At 37.1% G+C, this 24,293-nt stretch overlaps 1 protein-coding gene across 1 annotated transcript in view; it reads left to right on the top strand.

Moving 5' to 3' along the window:
• LOC149556844 (large ribosomal subunit protein eL42) overlaps window positions 1-21,211 on the top strand; it is a 48,502-nt gene extending 27,291 nt beyond the window's left edge. The window contains exons 4-5 of the mRNA XM_089831433.1: window positions 20,697-20,771; window positions 20,919-21,211. Of these exons, the coding sequence (XP_089687559.1) occupies window positions 20,697-20,771; window positions 20,919-20,978 (135 nt within the window). The 3' untranslated portion in view covers window positions 20,979-21,211. The remainder of the gene's footprint in view (window positions 1-20,696; window positions 20,772-20,918) is intronic.
• The last annotated feature ends 3,082 nt before the right edge of the window (window positions 21,212-24,293 follow it).

Here is a 24,293-nt window from a genome sequence, read left to right as displayed (position 1 = left end):
TAGTTTATATTCTTCTTTGAGCTTCATTTACGTTGATGCATAATCTCTCTTAGATTCAGATTTTAATTCTAGTGCAAATACATTTTGTAACAAACCGCCCTACAAGTTTTTTGATTTTTTTTGAATACAAAATGTATATGCAATTCCTTCATAAGTTGATCACTCAGATCTTGGAGTGGGCAAAGTGAGATCATATAGTGCTTTAACCGCATCACCATCTATAGTGTATGCAAACAGAATGAAATGGCACCAAGCTGACCATAGCAGGTAGGGGACACAACCAACCTCAATCAACACTACTCAAATGGAACGCCATGTGTTAATGCAAGCGATTGGCAGAATGGCTAAGCTGGTTCAAACCAAAATGGTTGCTTACAGTTGTTTGTTCATTGCTTGAGAGGGCCGATGAAATACATGGGGTGTTACAGTGAGTTGACCAAGACCTATATCAGCATGATATGCAGTTGGCAAATCATCCAGCTCAACAAAACAAAATGGATACAAATATATTTCTCTGACAGTACTACCATCCAAGGCTTACAAGATGGGCATGAAGAAGGGCATAAAAATGAAGTATATTGTTAAATTAAGTTGACTTATTGTTCTGATCAAAATTATAAATTGCTATAAGTACAATGATCAACTCAATATGCTCAGAAAGCACAGACAGCAACCTGCTCTATAGGCATTTACTGAAAATACATTGACATGCACGTGGCCAAGCTGATGTAGATTGCCCAAGCTCCTCACAAACTAAATTACAATGTGAAACTGCCTCTGTGACTGATACTCATAGTCAGGTCTGATCAGTAATATGAAACACTTAGAAATCCAACACAAACTTGCTCACAGTCCTCAACAAGTATGAAGTGATGTACTTCCCAAAATCATGCATACCCTGAACCCCCAATACTTGGAAACAATTTAATATTTTATTGAAATAGAAATCAGGCTAATTGCAGGTTGGAAACTGGGATCAATGCTACTTTTACAGAAGTTATAAATTTCATACAGTAACTCATGAAAATCTTTATTTTGATCTTTTTAATGGTTTGGTATCATAAGCCCAATGAAATAGGATGAGCTCATAAAATAGAGCTGCTTCACATCCCCCACATTTCAACATTGTCATGATACAGCCAGGTATTATATTACAATAATAGATAATTGTCTATTATTAGTTAATGGTAATCTATTGTAAATATCTAGTTAGCTTTCGCTTTTTTAGATTTATCTGTTAGAATAGAATATTTCTGTTCTTTTTGATAGTTTCCTAAGGAAACATCGCTTTATTCTTTTGTATATATAGACCTCTCGGTCTCTGTTAATAACAAGCAAGTATTTACCAATTACTTCCATAATATGGGATCAGAGCCTAGACTTAAATTTTTTTCGAATTTTTTATAATTTCTTTCGAAATTATCTGCTTCAAAATTTTTTGAAATTCTTTTTGAAGTCTTTTACGTTCTTCAAGACCTAGTCATGGCTAGGGTTTCAGAGACAAAGATCTGTGAATTCGTCTGAAAAATAGGCGTATTTTTCTTGGACTTTTTTCTAAAAATCGAAAATTTGCAAATCAGTGATTTCTTGGGGTGTTTTTGGTGCTGTTTCCTCATCCTCTCTGTCTCAGCCAAAACACTCCTGTTTTGAATAAAATCAGCCATTTTTCTGCCTGCAAAACACCTTTTTTCTGCAATTTTGACCATTAATGGCTGCTAACTAGGGTTTTTTGAAACCCTAATTTTTGGGCTTGAAAAAAATTTGATCAGAGATTCTTGGTGGGTTTTTTGAGAGCTCAATTGGGTTGTTGCCCGATTTTTCTAGGTGCTTCATTTTTCGTGCCTTGATTTTCAAGCCAACAAATTCAGAAAATGACAACATATTCCTTCTGAGTTTTTCGAGCTCTCTTTTGGGTCACTCTCTGTTTTTTTGGGTCTTCCATTTTTTCCTCGAAGAATGTGCATTCACAGATTTTTCACCGTTTTTCATTGAAAAACGGTCCATGGCATCTCCGACAAACATTTTGCTCGAGCACAACTCCAAATTCTAAGGTCCAAATTATGGCACATGGAAGCAGCGGATTATTGCAATTTTTGAATATCGGAACACTGATCAACTTGTTCTGGGTGTTACAAAATGTCCGACTGCTCTTGGTTCTGATCAAGATACATGAGATTTGAATAATCGAGAGACAGTGATGCTTCTCAAATTATCTGTGGCTGATGATCAGCTTTCTCATATTCCATTCGACAAGATAGCTGCCGAGATTTGGACAAATCTCAAAGGTCTTCACGAGACTTTTGACAAAAGTAGAGCTTTCTTTATGAAGAAACACTCTGTTTTTTATTGCGCAACTCACTCCAGGCACACTTAAATTGAATTCAAGAAATCCGTGATTAGTTACTTGTCATCGGTCGCAAGATGGAGGAAGAAGATATTGTGGTTATCGCTCTTCGGAATTTACCAAAATCCTATGAGCATTTTATCAAGACTCAACATCACATCTTTTGGTGTTGATTTGAAGTTCAATGATCTTTGCACCCTGCTGCTTCAGCAAGATCAGTGGAAACAACAATTCAGTAGCAGCTCTAGTTCCACCTCCACAGAGCAAGTCTTTGCTGCAAAATCCTTTTAGAAGGATAAAGGCAAGTTTTAGTAGCCATCTCAACAGAAGTCATTTGCTCCAGCATCAGATGGTTCTCGAAAGAAGAACATTCATTGCAACTATTGTCACAAATTTGGACACATGAAGGTTGAATGTCGGTAACGCTTAGTTGCACATTCTAAGCAATTAGGTTCATAGCCCAAAGTGAACACTGCATAGCACATTGATCAGGGGGAATCTGCCTTTTATGCCTTCATGGCTAAAAGACTTGCAGATCATGTGAAGTCGCCTGCCTGGTACATTGAATCAGGTGCCTCTCATCATTTCACTCATCCCAAAGATTGGTTTACTAACTACCAGCCTTATTCAGACCCTGTTATTTTTTGTGGCGGAGAAGAGTACACGGTTGTTGGTAAAGGCAACATTCAAATTTAGTCTGTTGGGAGGAATCACATATTCCTTGATGTGTACTACATTCTAGGGATGGAACTAAGTCAATAAGATACTGTGACACTCTCCACACTTGGATGTCACCTTCAATTCACATCAGTGCACCATCACTCATGGGGCAACTAAGTCTACTGTTGTAGTGGGTCTTGAGGATCATGGTCTTTTCAGACTTACTGATTCTGGTGATTCTCAGGACTTAGCTTATGGCTGCTTGGCGGTCTTCTGTCAGCACACTTTGGCATCAACAATATGGGCACTTAAACGTGCATTATCTCTCACAGCTTGCTCAGGATGAGCTTGTTCTTGGATTGTCAGAGATTCAGATTTGACAGCTTGGAGTTTGTAACGCATGCCAAACTGGGAAGCAACATCGCACACCTTTCACCAGTGGCGACTCATGGCAAGCTTCTCAAGTACTTCAGCTTGGTCATGCCGATATCTGCGGCCTTATGGCCACTCCTCCTGTTCTTAGGTCTAGGTATTTTCTATTGTTTGTTGACGATTTCAATAGAAAAATGTGGGTGTATTTCCTTCAAAAGAAATTAGATGCATTTTCTGTATTTCAAAAGTTTAAACCTTTAGTTGAAAAAGAGTCTTGGAAATCTATTATTACTCTTAGATTTTGACAATGGGGGGAGCTTCTTGGATACACATGGCATCAAACGCCAGTTAACCACACCCCACATGCCACAACAAAACAGTGTAGTTGAATGTCGGAATAGGACAATCATTGAGATGACTCGATTCATGCTTGAACACAGACATGTTCCGAAGCAGTTTTGGGCAGAAGCAGTTAACACTGCAATTTATCTGTTGAATCGGTCACCCACAGTGGCGGTCAAAGGTAGAACTTCTGAAGAGGCTTGGTTAGGGTGCAAGCCCAGGGTTAGTCACCTAAAGGTTTTTGGCTCCCTTGCTTTTGTTTGGATCCTTGATGCGTCACGCACCAAGTTGGATGCCAAGAGTCAGAAACTCATGCTTGCTGAATATTGCAGTCTTCACAAAACCTATCGCCTGATCGATGTTGAGACATCTCGTCTCATCTACAGTCGTGATGTAGTCTTTGATGAGTAGCAAGGACCTTTCAAGCCTGTTTCTCCTGTTCCTTATCCAATAGACCAGCCTATGCAAGCTCATGATTTGGGAGTTCGGCTTCCATTAGGTCCACCTGATGGGAGGGCTCCAGAAGTGCTCCTGCAGCTCCAGTAATACTAGTGATACTTGTACAGATACCTCGGGCTTCTCTTGCAGGATCACCTCACTTTGTAGATGCTTCACTTGAGTTTGATCTAGATTCTTGTGATGAGGAACTTGATCATCATGCATCTCCTGATACTCATGTTGGTCATTCTCCTATCTAGCCTAAGTGGTGTGCTAAGACACTTACTGATCTTCGTGATGATGAGCTCATTGATGGGAGAATTGCTTGGAAATAGAGCAAAACTACAGATTTTGTTAACTTTGCTCTCATGGCCAACATTCACAGTGTATTTGAACCTCAAATATATTATGAGGCTAAAGGAATTCCAGAGTGGGAATAGGCCATGCAATTTGAACACCAGAGCCTGTTGAAGAACAAAAGCTAGGTCCTTTTTGATCTTCCACCAAGGAAGAAATCCATTGGCTGCAAATGGGTTTATAAAATCAAATACAAATCGGATGGTACTTTGGACAAGTATAAAGCTTGTTTAGTGCCGTGGGCTTTTCTTAGCGTTAGGGCATTGATTATGAGGAGACCGTTGCTCCTATTGCAAAGATGAGCACCATCAGATTAGTCCTAGCCATGGCAACACAGTTTGGCTGGAAGGTTCATCAAATGGACGTCAAGAGTGCTTTCTTGAATGGTGATCTCCATGAAGAGGTCTACATGACGCAGCCTCTTGGTTTCAAGGTTGCTGGTAAAGACCATCAAGTTCTTAGATTGGTAAAAACCCTTTATGGCTTGAAGCAGGCCCCTCGGGCATGGTACATAAAAATTGATAAGTACCTCAGTGATCAAGGCTTCAAGAGGAGTTCTTCAGACTCAAATCTATATATCAAGACTATTGATAGTGACATCATCCTTCTGGTTATTTATGTGGATGCTCTGATCATTACTGGTAGTTCGACATCTTTGATTCAGGGAATCAAATAGAATTTATGCCAATCTTTTGATATGACTGACCTTGGGCTCATGCATTATTGCCTATGTGTTGAAGTTTGGCAACAATCTTCTGGTATATTCATCTCTCAGTCCAAATATGCCAGGGCCCTGTTAGACTAATTTCGTATATAGGATTGCAAGCCTGCATCTACATGTATGGAGAAAGGAGAGTTATCAGCAAAGTCTGAGTCTTCTTCCATTGATGATACTATATACAGGCAACTAGTAGACAACCTCATCTACCTCTCTACTACTAGGCTAGATATTAGCTTCACAGTCAGCTATATTTCACGCTTTATGACAACTCCTAAGGCTGATCGTTGGATGGAAGCAAAGCGTGTGCTTTGTTATGTGAAGGGCATTTCAGATTATGGACTTCTGTACTCTCAAAGTTCTACTCCTAAACTTGGTAGGTTGACAAATTCAGATTGGGCAAGCTCTGTTAATGATAAAAAGTCAACTTCTGGATATGTGTTCAGTTTGGGATTCAGTGCGGTCACATGGACTAGTAAGAAGCAACAAACAATTTCTCTCTCCTCTACAGAGGGACTGTTAAGGCAACACGTGGAGCTTTTTGGCTTTGTCAGATGCTTGGGGATATGCAGATGTCACCTGCAAGATCGACTACTCTGTTTGTTGATAACGAAGGCGTTATCAAGTTAGCATGAAATCTAGTCTCCCATGAATGAACCAAGCATGTGGATGTTCATTGTCATTACATACGACAACTGGTTGAAGACGAGACTAGAGATTTGTAGTATGTTCCTACCACAGATCAGATTGCAAACATTCTCACCAAACCTCTTGGTCCTGATAAGTTTGTCAAATTCAGAGGACAGCTTGCTGTTCTAGATAGATTAACCATTAAGGGAGGGTATTGCAATAATGGATAATTGTCTATTATTAGTAAATGATGATCTATTGTAAATGTCTAGTTAGCTTTAGTTAACTTTCGTTTTTTTAGATTTATCTGTTAGAATAGAATATCTCTATTCTTTTTGATAGTTTCCTAAGGAAACATCTCTTTATTCTTTTGTATATTTAGACCTCTCAGTTTTTGTTAATAACAAGTAAGTATTTACCAATTACTTCCGTAATATATTAATGGTATGACCCACAAATCTAAACAACCCCTTGGAACATGTTAAAATCTTCAAAAAGAAATAAAATCAGTAACATAGATAGCAATCAAAACTTCCTCAAAATGTGTCAAATATTTCCATTTTACTAAACATGGAAAACACATCCTAAGTAAGTGATTTGGGTATGGGTACATACATATATGTATATGGACATGTCTTGTCCTCCGATCCCTTGCGTTCTTGGGAGGGGGGGATAGGGAAGGTGTGCCCTCTCACTGCCACCAAAATGCAGGGATGACACAATGTCCTGGGGATGTTGTCAGTATGTTCAGACATTCATCAACTATCCCAGAGATTTATAGACGTTGCTTGTTGCCCAATGACCCATAAGGTGATTTTTTTTTTAAATTACGATTTTTTGAATAATTCTTGTACTTGTTTTGATGTCATGCCTTTCATTGTAATCATCTATTGATATTTTTGATATGAGAGAAATCTTCCTTTCATCAATTTTACAATTTCATTTGTCAAATTGAAATTTTATTTAGTATTCTTAGTTCTATTGACAATTTGGCATTTGAAATCTTGCTATTTTACTTGTACGTCTTTTCATAACTAACATTTCAAGCACCCTATGTATAGTATATATAGTTTTTACAACACCATCCCTAGACTGCCATCCCACTGTGCTTACCAAAATTAGGCCCTTTGTACCCGTCTTCGAAACCCATCTGGAACACTGTGTGTGTGTATAAAATTGCCAATAAAACTATAAATAAAACACCTCATATATAATATTCATATTTTTTTTGTTAGAAGCTTCACCTTGTCCTGGGCACTTCATATTTCACTTCTAAATATTTAAAGGCTCAATACATAGATGTAATGTCCCCCTTTTGCCTAGCATGTGCATAATTAAAATAATGGAATAAAATAATAATCATATGTGGTGGGCTGCCTTTTTTTTGATCGATAATTGGCTAAGCCTTTTTATTAAATATAAAATATTTTACATTTCACCCATTCAAAGTGCCGTTCATTAGGGAAAGCGAATGGGGAAGAAAAGCCTTGGTCTACCCTAGGACTTTACGTCTCGCATACTCATACAATGCCCATAAATAGGGACTTTGGGAGGTGTACCTCCCATTACAGTGTGTTTTTGATATAGTTCAGTTGGAAGCTTTATGTCATAGAATTGGTCTTTGTGAAGGCATTTCTTCCCTCACAACATATTACACAAGTATACCATCATGGGTATTTCTGATATACAATCTCCTCTTTTTATATGGTCTATGTCTTAACAATTTTGCCAATACAAAAACTCATAAGATACATTTCTGAATAGACTTTTTGAAATCAAGCCGTTACATTCCTCAGAGAGAGTTCTGGGATACCTACAAGCTCATACCTCGGCTGAGAACATAGAGATAATTAAAATTCTTTTTATCCTTTATACTTCACTTAAGCATCTTTGTACCAGGCAGCTAAAACCTTGAAAAAGAGTTAAGAGGCCAAGGCACCTGATAGTGACACCACACATGAAGAAGACATATTGCAGGGTGAAAAATAAAACAGGGAAAGGAAGACCAATGCAAACATCTAACACTAGAAGGTCGACAGTATACAAGCCACCCTCACACCAACATGAAGCAAACAACAGAGCAATGAGAGAGACCAAATCTCCCAACTAGAAAAAGGCTACAAAATAAAGCGATGTGCAAAGCGTGGGTCCTCAAATAAACACAGCCACAAAAGGCACAGGACAAAGACAAAACACAAGAAGGGAAGGAGAGATGGCCGAACAAAGAATGCCAAACATCCTACCTGAGCTCACCAGTAAAGAAAATCTGAGAGCCCAAGACCAAACCTCAAGATCCACAAATACCAGGAACAAAAGAAGTTGACACAAACAGCAAGCCAAAATCCCAGATAAAGCAATCAACAAGGATAATAAAAAAAAACCACACCAACAAAGAAATATGTGGTGGGCTTCCATTTTTTAAGATTATAAGTTATTTGTATTTAGTTATTGTTATGTTCTAAAGTGGGGACCACCTTAAGTTACCCATATTTTTTATTACTAGGCAAAATCTTTGTGATGGGTGATGTTAATTTGGAAACCGCCAGAAATCAAGGATTTTGTGAGGGGATCACAACTTTTTGAGAAAGCATTTTATTTATAAGGAGTTCGATGGGAGAAAAGTATTCATTTCAAGTTCATGATTTTGTTATTTTGTTAACGTTTTGGTAGTTGCGAGAGAAATCATTCTTATCTATATTGATCCTTTCAGTTTCTTAGAGCTTATCTGCGTTGTGTTCTTCTCAGAAATACACCCTATACTATCTGCAATCTTCTTGTTTCTATACAAGTGCAGATTCGAAGATGATATAGTTCTATTTGCAGAGTTTCCTACTGTTAATCTTTTTATGTATCGTGATGATGTGGAGGCATTGTCATATATCTCATTCTTGCATTGTTGGACATCGGTTATTTTGTACCGCTGTGTATAATTTTCAACATCATGTTCGTGTCATATTATTGCATCTGCAGAAGAGACTTTATTTTTTGCACCTCTACTATTGATAAGTAGGAGATAATTTCCACAGCAAGTCAAATTGTGATATTGCTATCATGATTTAATTGTGTGATTTTGAGTCAAACTCATTGACCCATGTTTCATGAGTAGTGATTCAACATGAATCCATCTCTCACGGGAATAAATGGAACACTTAACACTCATTGAATCTAAGTGATGCTCATAGGGGTGAAGCACCGGGACTTCCCCGGATGTCACCCATCCCAGTATTACTCCAGCTTGAGCGCGCTTAACTACGGAGTTTCCTCCATGGTTAAACCCAAAGCTTGCAACCCCATTTGCAACCTCTATTATTATCAAGTCACTTGACATGGCACCAACAGAGATGACAATGTGTCTGTATTATCTGACGTGGCTCATTGTTAGCATGTATTGATATCGTCTAGCTTCTTGATGCCATTTTTGTCTCTTCGTATGCAATAATGGTGACTCTTGGTATTTGATGTTGGAATTCAAGAGTATGGGAATTTTGATGGGCAATATTGTTCGTCATTCTAGTCGTGCCTATATAGGCTTTAGTATTGATATTTTCTGTAGACTCTGAGTTCATTGTTTTTTAGTTCATTTGATCTAGGTGTTGTTCTGGAGAAAATTATTCTTTTGTGGCAGTGTTTGTTATTTAGGAGAGAGTTTTCTAATGTTTCTTTTTGCTTTTTAAAGGTTCTCAGAATATTTGAGCAGGGATTTGTATTGTGTGAACAAATTCTGTTGTAGGAGATTTATCCTTTTGAAAATTGTTAGAGACTTGAGAGTAAATCAGTATTATTGTTTGAATCGCTTTGTAGACATCAATGATGAAATGAAAGAATTTTAATGATGTCCACGAGACCATAAGTCTAAGGGACCAACATAAGACCCCTTATTCAGTCTACTGCGATTTCTCCAGGCTGTCCCTTTTGTTGTGGATCTGCATTAGTAAGATGGCTCCCTTGAGGAGTCTTGGTCCTTCGAAAAGCTCTTTTATGCTGTTCACATTTAAAGTTTCTTTGTGCTGGTTGCGAATGTTCTTCGTATGCAATGCGATCCTTCACATAGTGACACTTTTTTCCGACCTCTCCCTCATTGCGAAATCTCTACAAATTCTGTCCTCCCACTTTTCCTTAGGGACCTTCCATTTGCTAGTTTCATATCTCAAGCGGTGTGATCTAGATCTCAGTTGGGTGATTAAGATTTTTGCCTTTCCTTTGATCTTGGCTCCTAAATACTCTTTGTTGTCATGCTCGCATGTGGGGTTAAATTCTTTGACATAATAAGCTTTTTTTCGCTCTAACTGATTTTTCCACATGGCAGATATGATATTTCTGCCGCCCATTTTTTTAATATTTCTAAATTGTTTTCCAGGCACTCTTGGTAGTCAGTGTTCCACTTGTTGAACCATTTTCGTTTTGTTTCTTCCATGTCCTCTTCCGATAGACAAGCTCTCTATCAATCACCTTACTAGGCCAGCAATGTGCCTCCATTTTACCCAATTTTTTTAGATAGTTCAACAATCTAACAATTGCCGAGGCCTCCACTGGGAACATGCTTGCCTCTGCCAAAATAATCTCGTAAGGAACTGTTTATTTGATTTTGAGATTAGTTGTAATGAAGTGCTTTTGAATTCTTTCAATTTGCCGCCATTTATGATTTGATATGCTGCTCCCCCATACCTCGCTGCCATACAAAATAACCAGAAACATGCCTGCCTTTGCCAAAATAATCTCGAAAGGAATTGTTGATTTGATTTTGAGATTAGTTGTAATGAAGTGCTTTTGAATTCTTTCAATTTGCCGCCATTTATGGTTTGATACGTTGCTCCCCCATGTCTCGTTGCCATACAAAATAACCAGAATCACCAACAACCCAAAGAGGGTGATGGAGCCCAAATTTTAGAAGCTCCATTCTTATATATTTTCATATCTTTTCATTTTTTATGTTGTGTACCAATGACAAGAGTTCTCATGCCATATGCTGATGATTATAAGAGATCAAATTATATGAGGAAAGGAGCATTATGAAAGGATTGAGTGAATTATCAGAAGATGTTGATGTGCCCGAGAATTAAGAGTGTAAAGGCCATAATTTGGAAGTATTCTTCATTTCTGCCTTGAGATCCAGAGATTACAAAAGAATATTGAACGTGCAGAAGACATTCATATTGATGAATGGGATTAGTCAAGGATTGAAATGAATCAATATAAGTAATCTTATGCAGACCTGCAGAATAACAAATTGACAGGGGAACAAGACAGTTTCAAAAAATACATATGAATGTACAATAATGATTTAAAGATGTATTCTGAGGAATGAGATACAAAACACACAGGAATAAACATATAAATCTGTTATTGGGAAAAAGGCCCAGATACAAAAGGAGCGTATAGTGGTGAATGGCGATTACATTTTTTCATCTATCAAGGTTAGAAATCCTGATAAAAAAACAAAGTGGAGGAGAAGTGTTCATCTATTCATCAATTTGATGTCATTGTCATGAGAATTCCTTGTGCAAGAAGCCAGCGATATTTAGAGTATACGTTGGAACAACCAGCACCCACAACGATATTCAGAGATGGAAATTCTTCAAAAGTGACAGATATGTTTGAAGACGTATTGATAGGTTTAGAAATCAATGCTTGCTTTTTCCCACCGCTCGCCTTGTGTGAAATATTGCTCGTGGAAATAGGCCAGAGGATCTTCGAGTTCCATTTGAATATTTTGGAATGGTAAAGGAATGACGGCTTCAAATTTCATGCTTGGAACACTTCCATGGAGATTCGACCCATCAAACCAGTATAACATCAAGGAACCACACGAGTGGACAAAGCGAATCTTTTTTGAGGATTCAGCGTCATCAGGAGTTTTATAGCTTTGAAGGGCTTTGTAAAGGAGATACATTTTAGCGGCAACCAGAGGCGTCGAGGATTGGGTTAAGACCAGTGTCGAATGAAGGAAGATGCCTATGTTTTGCCGCATCTTTATCTATGTGCCAACGGAATGGATCAGAATCAAACGTGACAAAATTATGCATTATCCCAATACAATAGTATTTGATCGCATCATAAATTGAGGAAATAAAAATATAGCAGATGGTAATATCATAGTTCCAAGAATCACGGCGATTCATGCGATTCACGCGATTCGGCGATTCGATTCAAGCCAAACGATTTTTTATGAATCGGTGAATCGAATCAGCGATAAAGGGTTTATGAAATAAGTTACTCACTAAATTTCAAGGGTTTTTAAAATTTTCCGATTCATGGCCGATTCGATTCCGATTCATGGCCGATTCACGATTTGATTCGGCCTTGCCGATTCCGATCCGATTCCGATTCTTGTTACTTTGGGTAATATTATAAAATTTGTTTGATAGAGTTAAAACTATGATTATGAAAAATTGTTTACTTTGGAAAAGATGTGACTTTATTATGTAAAGTCATTTTCTTTTATATATTCAAATATAAATATGGAGCGGTGGTGAGGAGTAATAATTCAATCGGAACATTTTTTTCAATTAGAGAGAAGTATAATATATTTATTTTATTGTATGGAGAGATAAGGGAAATATTATGATTTTGTAATAAAGTCTATTATTTTATTTTTAAATAAAATAAAAATGTCCTATGTTTACCTTTAATGGCGTAGAGATTTAAACCACAGGGGAATCGTCTTTTATAATTATATTTTAAAATTTTGTATATGATTTTGTTATCAGATAAGTGGACATGGTCAATTAACATTTTAAATTTGATCATCATAGGTGTTATGAAATATTTAATTGTTTTTGCAGCTGTGTCTAGTTTGTCTCAGTGGAGTTAAAATTCAATCTGGACTAATTTAAGATTGCATTATAATTGGTTTGTCGCATCTGGATTATCAAAATTGTCGGCAGTACAAATGCATTGAACATTATGAAGTTGTATGTAAAAATTCTCTGAAGTTGACTCTATCGCCCGGATAAGCAAAGGCACTGGTCTTTTTATTGAAGTTAGAAAATCTACACATTCCTCCTGCAAGCATCAAATTCATTATTAACAAAATTTATACAAAACATTCAATTATCAAGTATTCAACATCTAGTTTCAGTTTCATTCTGATCGAGTTCAAGGACCTTGCCAGCCGAGGAACTCGTAAAGTTTAAATTCGCTATAGAAAACCCTTGAATTGAGTAGTCAGTGTTCAAGGTGAAGGTTTACCCGCTTGGGTATAGCGGAGCTCGAAGTGCAGGGGAATCTAAGTGATTTCCGTTTGTTGGCCAGAACTGATTGAGAAGTCCTATCAAAGAAGTGGCAAGCTCTTGGATTTTCAATCTGCGGTTTTGGGAACCAACAGAGGGTTTTCTTAGTCTTCCAATCCTATAACCCCGCTGTCCTGCACCTGTTCTGAAGGAGATAAGATGCCTTCCATCCCCCTTGTATCTTTTTTGATCTGCATGTTTCCCAACTTAGCTGGTAATAGAAATCAATCCCCAGATACTTGTATTCTTCTACAATCTCTAAAACTTTGCTATTAAATATGAAAGTGCGTTGTTGTTTTCTTTTCCTCAACGAAAAGACCATGATCTTGTTCTTAGATGTGTTGATCTCCATCCCTACCTCTGTGCAAAAGGTTTCTAAGTTACCCAATGAGAATAAGGTCATTAGCATAAAGAAGTAATCTAATCACATAATCAGCCAGATGAATTCCCTCTCCATTGGCATTGTTTAGCCATTCCTCTAACTTGTCAATATAGAGGCCAAACAAGGTAGGAGATAAAGGGCACCCCTGTTTGACCCCTCTGTCGCTGCCAAAACATTTTGACATGCCCACTTTGGTTCTGATTTTCACATTAACCTGTGCACAAAGCTTATAAACAACTACCCTGTACTCTATTGGGACCTCCAATTCTTCCATCCTATTTCATAATTTATCCCTAGGAATGGTGTCAAAAGCTTTCTTAAAGTCAACAAAGCAGCAAAAAGCCTCTTCTCCTTGTTTATCCCACACTTTCTCGATGAGATATCGTAGGGTAATGCAGTGATTAATGGTGGAGTATTTTGGTCTGAAACCCACTTGACCTGTTGCTCTTTTTCCTTTTTTTTCTGCCCATCCACTGATTCTACGCTCTCATACTCCTGTAGAGCATGCTTATTAAGGGGTTCACCACGATGGTTCGGTAGTTGGAAGGATTGTTGACATCCCCGCTTCTATGAAGAGGGATAACTATGGTGGTGGTCCATTTCGTGGGAAAGCAGCCTTGTGTGACCTTTTTAAAAATGTTCTTGATGTGCGGAGCCAACAAATCTGTCCTCCACTTTAGAAATTCAGCCTGCAGCCCATCAATATCCCAAGCTTTTCCGCTCGCTAATCTCCTTATCCCTAGAGTAATGGCTTCATCAGAGAATAGTTCAGCCGAGCTGCTAATTGTGTGAAGTGAAATTTCACCCTCCCATCTCTCGTAAAGAATTTTTACATATTTTAACCATTGGGAGTCCATAATTTTATTTTCAACATGTTTTCTAGCTGCTTGTAACTTCCTCCAAAAACCTTTAGGATTATGCTTTCCTAACATGATTAGCTCCTTCCTTCGGTTAATTTCATATTTTTCTTTTTTGGATTTGATCAGCTGTTTGTATTCTCTTATGATTGTTTTGTTTTCCTTTCTCCCTTTAAGGTTTCTTTTTGTGGCCTTGCATTCTTTGTCATACCATGGGGTTAGCCGGAAAGGTGTTTGAGATGCTCTTCTTTATTCTTGTTCTCTTACAACCCTTTAGCACTTTTTGAATTAGTGGGATCAATGAGCTGCTGCTGATGTGGTTTTTCTTATGATTGTTTTCATTGAGATTCGTGATGTCATGGTACATTTGGATTTGCTGTTCAAGAGCGGTGCAAAATACCTTTTCATTTTCATTGTTTATAAGAATCTTGCCCTCTTTATGTCCTTTTGTCCTTTTCAATCATAAGCAAGAGTTTTTTTGTATTTGATTTGAGAATCTAAATAAAGACATCAATTTTATGGGCTGGGTTGTTTCCCTCAAGCAGGAGGGTTTTTCCCAGGATAACTTTTGTGTGTTATCTGTTAGTTAGAGTCTTATTTGTATTCCAATTATGGCATCTTATTTATTCTGGTTGATAATTTAACAATTTTTTCTCTCTATAATTTGTGTAACTGGTACTAGACGAAACCACTGTAGCAGCAGCTGTTCTGGATGCAACCCTAGCACAGGTTATTAGTGTTTTTTATCAGCAGCTTGTTGTGGAACTGTTGAAGCAAACTGCACAAACATAGCTGTTCTGGTAGTATTTGATTTGGGCCTTCATTATGGATTTCTCTTCCAATCAAATTAAAGAAGCCTTTTAACAATTCACAGCCTGGTAATTCTTCATTGAAGCTTGAATAAGGGTTTGTACACCAAAAAACAGCCATTTTGAGGTCTGCCTCAAGTTGAGACACCATTGTTTAAAGCAAGAAAATCAATATAATGATTATGTTCTAATTAACATTGACTATTTGCAAATACAAACTATATAACTAATTTCCTGGATTCCATAGAGATTTCATTAGTTATTGTTCATCACGAGATGAATTATTCATGTATTTGGGATTATAGATCCGACCTTTGTTGTCGTTGAACAATTCCTTTTAAAAATAATAATAGTAGTTTGAGTAGGTTTTAGACTATTTCAGTTGTAGTAGAACACAATGACCCTACTACCGTATGAGGGTTTCAATTGCATGCCAACTCTTTCAGTTGCATGTGATTGATTTGCAGTTGTGTCTGAATTTTTCATTTTGCATGTTAGTTTTATCTATTGCATGTTAGAAATTATGGTTGCTTCTGCTTCTTATCCAATACATGTCAGTATAAGGTGGTTCTATGCACTCCAGAGGGTTTGAACTGCACAGGTACAATACAAGGAGTTCATATGGACAAGTTGAGGGGACTGGAAGAAAACCAGTTAGAAAAAAGATGGGAGAAAGAAGAGCAGAATGATTCCTGAGAGTTTTTGTCTAACAACAACAACTAATGTTGCAACAATTTTAGGATAGAATAATCACAGCTATGTGATAACTGAAGAGTTGATCGTACATGATAAAAAAGATCTAGTAGTCAACGCAGGAGAAGCAAAGCCGGACATGGGGACTAAGACAAAGTAACTTCCAATGTTGTGAGGACAGTGGATACAATGTTGGATCAATCCTTATGTCCCACATTTTTACCTTGTCAATTCCAGAGGTAGAGTTGGAAGAGATACACATCGCATATGACATTATGGTGGTTCGAGATGAAAATATGCAACTTTCAGCTGATGTAAGACAGCTAATGAACTTAAATCAGTCAATGAAACAGCATAAGGACAAGGCTTAAAACCATTTGGAAAGGCCAAGCATGAGACCCTCAAGGTCAAGTTATAGGCAGGGCACTCAGCCTGTGGAATATAATGATGCTTTGAAAAAAAATTGTATACCGAATTTCAATAGAAATGAAGGAATACAAGCTCATGGGTTTATAAGTTAGACACATTCTTGACAGTCAAGCCTATGGAAGAGGAAAAGGCAATACAGTTTGCTACCATGCACTTGGAGGGAGTAGCATATGACTGGTGACACCATGGACTTGTTTCCTAGGATCATACCATGATTCATTCGTATGAAGCTTTTGTTATGGTTCTATTCTTTTTTCTGTTATAAAAAACCACATGCAAGACTTAATTTTATGCTATTGGCTCTTTAAAACCAGTGGAGACAAAGCATTGTACTTCATAACTTGATCTCCACTAGGGAAATAAATTCAAGCAAGAAACAAAAATTGCTTTAGAATAATAAGATAATAAAACTACATGTAATGTCCCCATTTTTGCTAGCTGTGGAGTTTGAGAGATTAGCCTATTATTGTGATCCATATAGGCTAATTATCGTGAATAGAGGGTCTTTTGAGGTAGTGGCTTGGCTTGGGAGGGTCTTATTTTCTCCACAATTCAGTAAGCTACAGGTTGGTATGCGTTTGGCTCATATTGGACTTCATTTGGGCTTAGATTTGTGTGTTTATTATTTGTGGTAAGTCAGGTGTTGATTGAGATGAACCCTTTCTAATTTTGGTAAGTGCATTTGGTCACATGGAGAAATAATGTGCGACTCCTATTTCAGATGACATATTTAAATGATGAATATTTTGGGAGTTATTATATTTTTAGTGGCCAAATTATATTTAAATAATAGAATGGTTTATTATAAAGTTATAACTTCATAATTTCACTTAAGTTGAGGGTTGAGTCGTCATTGAAAGGGGCCATTTATTATATGCCTAAGCCAAGTAATAAATATTTAAAGTGATTATGTGTTGGAAAGTTTCAAGAGCTAAGTTCATTTGGGGAAACTTTCACAGTTTCTGAAGTTGAGTTCTTTTGAAAACTTTTATCAACAAAGCTTTATAAATATGAGCTCATTTCATTGGAAAAAGTACGCTTGGATAGTGGTTTCATTGGTTTAATCTCCTTATTGTGATTACTTGCGACTAGAGATTGGAATTATAATTCCATGAGTTTGGTTGTGTTGCAAATTGTGCTGAGGTTAACAAATTTGCCTTATCCCTCCTTCTGTAATTTACTGTGCCTAAGGAGTTGTTTATGTTTCATCGGTTGGCTGAGAATTGAATCACTTGCTGTTGAATTGGAGGATCTTGTTGTGAATTGAGCTTGCTGGGGGTGGCAAATTCAGCATAATTAATTAAGGGACATTGATTTAATCTCCTTATTGTGATTACCTGTGACTGGGAGATTGGAATTATAGTACTGAGAATTCTGAGTTAGGTTGTGTTGCAAATTGTGTTGAGGTAAACAATTTTCCTTATCTATCCTACTGTAATTTATTGTGGCTAAGGAGTTGTTGATGTTTCATTGGTTGGGTGAGAATTGAATCATCTGCTGTTGAATTGGAGGATCTTGTTGTGAATCGATCTTGCTGGGGGTGACAAATTCAGCATAATTAATTAAGGGACATTGGTTTAATCTCGTTACTGTAATTACTTGTGGTTGGGAGATTGGAATTATAATTCCGAGAATTCTGAGTTTGGTTGTGTTGCAAATTGTGCTGAGGTAAATAATTTGCCTTATCTCTCCTACTGTAATTTACTGTGCCTAAGGAGTTGTTGATGTTTCATAGGTTGGCTGAGAATTGAATCACCTGCTGTTGAATCGGAGGATCTTGTTGTGAATCGAGCTTGCTGGGGGTGACAAATTTAGCATAATTAATTAAAGGGAATCACTCCCCTTATACATACCAGACGTGGCTGCGTTTAGAGCTAGACAACATACAAAATTGATTGCTCATTGATCTCGCAGGCCTGTCATTAACCATTTAGGGGAGCTGCATTAAATTTGGAAGGTTGCGTTAGATTTCCAAGGCCCAACATTGGTAATTTGGGCTGCAAATTCTGTCCGGACAAAGGGGGCAAATTAATACTGCATTGGTGGTACTATATAGGCAGATCATGGCCAGTTAGGGAGGTCACATGGGGCTGCATATTTAGCCTGTGTGAGAATTGGACCCGTCTAGAGGTGTGTGTTTGGCATTATAATTCAAATGATTTCAAGAAATTCAAACTCCATTGGGTAATATATACATCATAGATACACTGCCCTGTGGGACGGGGGGACAGAGGGGGCCTTGGTTTGGGGACGACAAGGGGACGACAACGGGGGACGGGGGGGTGGCGGGGGGAGCAAGGGTGTGTATACTATATATATGGTACTTAAAATGCTAGTTATGAAAAGATATACTACAATTACACAATATAAGATATAAAGATGTAAAAAATTTAAACATTGAACATTGCATTGAAATTTTGAACTAGAACATCATGATTCATGATCAAATGACAAACAATGAACATTGAACATTAACAAATGAAAGTAGCAAATTATATAATTTTAAATTTATATTATATATCAGTCTTCAAATATAGAAATGCAAATGTGAATAAAAATAAAGAATAGAAGGCTTTTGAACAAAGGAGGAAGGAATGGGCCCCACATCCCATTATAACATAAATAGAACCAAAAAAAAAAAAAAAATAATGCCTTATTTTTTTTTTTTTTTAATGTTTCCCATCTTGTTGCGGCTAGAGACTTCCCGGCGTCCCCTCTCACGCCCCCCCGCACCCACAGGGGACATGGAGACGTCTCCGGTGGAGGTGGCGCTCTGAGTGGTGCCGCCCAAGACTTCGAAATGCTGTCCCCCCGTCTCGAGTGTGGCCTGGTTTTGGTGGGGGGATGCATCCCCATGTTACACTAATATACATTGAAGTCTATATCAGGTTCTCCATTTTGTGCTAAAAAATAGTCAATGTTAGTTGTTCTTGTTCCATTTCATAAAGTCTGAAATCAATAGTGAAATTTTCAGTAGTTGTTATTTGTATGGCATGGCTGATAGACAGTTATATTTTTAGAATATACTATCTCATAAGGCAATAATATATATCAGCATCAAATATTTATCTATGGAAAATTTCTGAAGCTTGTAATGGTGAATAGCTCATTACTCATTCTAGCATTGTGCATTAAAATTTAGACATCATATATACAGTGATAGCTGAACTGTTCGCCAATTGTTTGACAAAATGTCAATATTGAATAATGAAGAAAATTGATGTTATCTAAAGTTATAACCAAGTCGGGTTATTACACTACGCAAAGCCCAATTCCCTGTGCCCAGCTGAAGCGGGTAGGACATGTGGAGATTTGCATCAGTGAGTTCCAAAAACATTTCGTAATGGTCCTGGATATGCCATAGGAAAGAGCCACAACGGTCTTTATAGAAGGATTGAGTGACAGATTGAAGCAATTGGTCAAGATACATATGCCTAATGCATTGGATGAGGACATTGGGTTAGCTCTTGATCTTGAAGTCACACCCTTTTGTTAGTCACACAAGAAGAACTTTAGGTATTAGAAATCAGATGATGAATTGGATGTGAAGGCTCCTAATTTGCCCAAGTTCATGCCATCTAAGGGAGGAAAAGAGTTAAGAAGGAAGAATCTTTGTTTTCATTGCGAAGAACCTTGGGAACCTAGTCATAGGTGTGCTTGGTAAGGGTAAGGCATATCTTATTGAGGTTTTTTCTGATGTGGACAACGATGATGATAGTGAGCATGATATTAGGGTGCAAGGTACCCTTGTCTCCCTATCCAGTGGTTCCAAAAATCATCTTTTCGTACTTAAAGGGATTGCCACTATCATTTTTCATCCTTAAAAAGATGTGACGTACTCACATTCTTGCTTGGAGCAAATGAAAATGATAAATAACCAGCAACACTTCTTCTAAGACTCAAATACTCTTTTTTAAAAATAACTTTTTTTTATTGATCCTCTTGAAAGTATTGCTTTGCATTTTCCATTGCGTTTTTGCATAAAGTGTCTTTATGCCCACTTTCCATCATCTTTAGACTTTAGCCTAGTGACACACTTTTTAACTTTTTTGTTTAAATAATTAAATGTAAGCTGCGATTTAAAATATTGAAAAGTAGTTGTTTTACAATTAAATTATTTACATTATAACCTCTTTTCCAATACCAATTTGGTTATGAGAAAACTTTAAAAAATAAGCTAATGGCTAAACAATCGGTCACATACGAGAAATGGACTTTACACATAAAAGTTAATTATAAAATGTGTGTACGTACATGTTATATTCCAATTGGTATTCTGAATTTTTCCTCAAAGGAATTGGAATATTGAACAGCTTGGCTTTTTTTTTGTTTATAGCATGTGAAGTATTTGAAGCACACCTTTTGTACAGTTCAAATTTGACACTCTGCATACCTTGGGCAACTGTTTTAAAGTGCTGTTTTTGTTGCCTTTGCAGGCCAAGACTACGAAGAAGATTGTGCTGAGGCTGCAGTGTCAATCATGCAAACATGTTTCCCAACATCCAATCAAGGTTTTATTTGATATTTGAGATAGTACTATCATTTAATACTTCCTGGTCTTTGTTTTTTTGGTTTTGTTGGAAATCTCTACATTTTACTGCTTTGATATCTGTAACTGTTAATCCCTAAGTTGAATTCCTCTATAACGTTCTTTACAGCGCTGCAAACATTTTGAGATTGGTGGAGACAAGAAAGGAAAGGGCACTTCTCTCTTTTAGGTGCATTCAGCTGCTAGTTAATATTGAAATGATTTCATCAGCCTAGCCTAGCTTATATATTCAAGCGACATGTATGATGCAGTTTATCAATCGTCATGATCATTATATTTATTGTTAAAGCAGTTAATCTTCTCAAAATGTCTGGTTGCTAATTTCTGCTGACAATGGTTTGTAGCATAGTACAAAACAACTTATGAGCTTTTTACAATAAAAAAACTTTGGATTGCTCTTTCCTTGGTTGATTTTTGCACTGTGAGATGTGAAATGAATGGAATGTATGAGATTCTATATGATCAAATTATTTGTTCTCAGGCCTGTGTATGATTTGAAAGACACCTTATCAGCTAATGATGTTTCAGCACATGAGATTATAATATCTAGAATGACTGCAAGGAAATTGGTTTAAAATGGCTTATATGATATTCTGAAAATATATTCGATTTGATAATTTGTTCCTGTTCCTGTGTCTTGAGTTCAAAAGCACTTGTTATGAACCATTGATGATTAAGCATGTGATTTTATGGATTACTTACAGTTTGCCTATTGAAGTTGGTAAAAAATGAATTCTATATCTCAGTATGTACGATACAAAGTAGATCTTTATATTCCAATAAAATACAAAATTTCTTAAGGTTGCACTTGTTTATAACTTGCCTGATTTTGAGACAATATTACAGGGTCTAAATTTTCTTGCAAGAATATGCATGCTACATTTTGACACTGATCTCAAAATCAGATTTAGAAAGGACTCATGCATGCTACATTTTGACACTGATCTCAAAATCAGATTTAGAAAGGCCTATCATACAATAGGAGCTATATTTTCTGAGGTTTAGACAAATCTTTCAGGCTTTTATAACTCAACAAATTTACTAGGAAACACCTTATATATGATATTTTTGCACATCGCAAATGTCAGACATGAAACTTGAAAGTACGTAATGCTATTTTGCACCTGGGGGATTGTTACAGATCACCTAGTTTGTTTCCTACCCTCACAATATCATGTTTGAATCTTGAGATCACAGGTGCTTTCGGAAAGATAATTCTATTTGAGTTTGAATGCATCATTAGGATTTCATGCTTGAATAATCTGCTAACCATGTTCTTTTCAGAACTGTTTTGCTAGAGACAATATTTGAAGGGTTTGGATGTTTAATTTCAAATTGAAATAGTTGTATTTTGATAATTTGCAAGTCCATTACTGATATTTTTGCAGAGAAAATGCATCACATTAACTTTGTAGAAAGTGTACAAAAATCCCCAACCCAAGGAGTAGAGCTATAGATGGGGAGGAAGAAAAGAACGGTACACACTACAAACAGAAACAGCCATAATGAGAGAGAAGAAACCCCTGGTCCGCCACTCCAGGCTCAATTTAATACCTTGATTGGCAAGAGAATCAGCCATATTTCTTGATATGTTAATTCACTATGATAGGAAACCTGTGCACAATTTTGTTATATCTTGCATGAGAATATCTAGCACAAGATTGTCCACCTTCAAGTTCTTTTCATGACTTAATGGCCAATGTCAAATCACCATAATTTGTCAAAATTTTCTTTTCTTTTGAGAGTGCAATTTTCAGGCTTTGAGCTGAAAACTCAGTAACATTGTTTGAAATCTTGCCCAAACCCTTGCATATTCTAAAAACAGCTTTGCCATCATGATTTATTGCGACTCTACCAGCCCTTGCATCACCTGAGTATTTCTTGTAAGCACCATAATTTTTAAATGATAAGTAGAACCATAGAGGTCCAAAGGTTTTCCTTTCTAAGCAATTTTCATAATCGATAGTAAGGCTGTAATCACCTGAATCTTACTGTCTCTAGAAAACAGCTAGACACGGTGGAACTCATATATTGAATAATGGCATTATGGGTTTCAACACAGGCTTTAGTTTGATGATCATATGGTGGCTTTTATAATGGCTGTGGCATTCTGCCTTTTACATGGCCGAGTTGCTACTGGCAGAGTGCGTGTATCATGTTTGGTAAATTTATAGATCTATTACTTCCTTGTGTATGTTCGTTTTTTTGGTTGTGGGACTATCTCCACTAGAATGGTGCAGTGGACAAGGGTTTTACATGGTCAGGTGGTGTTGCATACCACTTTTGGAGACTGGTGGACCCGGATTTGTGGATTGGTTTTGAGAGTACATGTCTTCTCTTCTTCCATGTAGTCCTTGTTCTTGGTTTCATGCCATTGTGCAAGTTATGTAACCATGGTGTAAGAAATGTAATTGATTCGAAAGCTTTGTGCAATTGTTATTGTATTATTGGACACTGCTTAAATCAGTTGGATATATTATAAGAGTTGACAGCCAGTGAATATATCACATGTTACACTTTAGTGATCTCTACAAAATAATCTCTAGCATCTGCTAACACAAACATAGCACCATGAACATGTCTTCAGCCATGACCTAAGCACACTTGTTTTGATTTCATCTTGCTTACTATATACAATTGAACTACCAATAAACTGTTTCTTGCACAGTGGCTTGCAACCATTCTTCACGAAATCAATTGGAATTGATCTGATCCTTTATATTCACATGTGCAAACACTGATGTAGCATCTGAACACATCCATGAATATGAATCTAAGCTTGCATAGCTTAGCTCTCTATATCTAAACCTCCCTTATCAAATCTGCAACTGCGATGTACAGAAACTGTGTCTGTCACATAGCCCAACACATATATGTTGACATCAATGACAAACAAGTCATGAAAGCAACACACATCAAATCTAAGTGCCAACAATCTCCCCCTTGGGTATATACTCAACAATCTCCCAGTAATGCTAACGCTCTTTTAAGGCCCAAATTTGGAAAAATGTACTCAATTGCGGGTCCTTGCTTCTTTTAAGGCTTGAAGTGGAGGATTGGTGATTATCTAACAATCCAATCTTGAGATGACTGTTGGTTAGGTGACATATCCCTCTCGTTGCTCCCTGCATTTTCCAATCTGTGTAGGTAGGCTAAATGATTCTTTGGGATATGGGTTAATTTCATAGAATAATAGGTACTAGAAAAAGACAAACTCAGTTGTCAAGGTCTTCAACATCTTATGCCTTTGTCACTAGATTTTCAAAAGAGACTCATAGAGGAGAGAATCCCAATGTTCTTCATAGAGGTTAGTTTTGTATGGAGGTATATTGTGAGTGGTGAGATTTTCCCATCTTATGCTCATCAGTGAGGGTGGCTAGAATTAACTGTGGCAACAAGTTTGGAACTCTCAATTAATCCCCAAGATGAATTTATTTTGGTGAGGGTTATGCATGGCATGATCCTTACTGTAGACAACCTCATC

The sequence above is a fragment of the Cupressus sempervirens genome, chromosome 5 (assembly GCF_028749045.1).
Source record: "Cupressus sempervirens isolate cs-2001-9-10 chromosome 5, ASM2874904v1, whole genome shotgun sequence".
In the NCBI taxonomy this organism is placed as follows: domain Eukaryota; kingdom Viridiplantae; phylum Streptophyta; class Pinopsida; order Cupressales; family Cupressaceae; genus Cupressus; species Cupressus sempervirens.
Note: the sequence above shows the minus strand (reverse complement) of the source record. Positions and strands in the feature narration are given on the sequence as shown.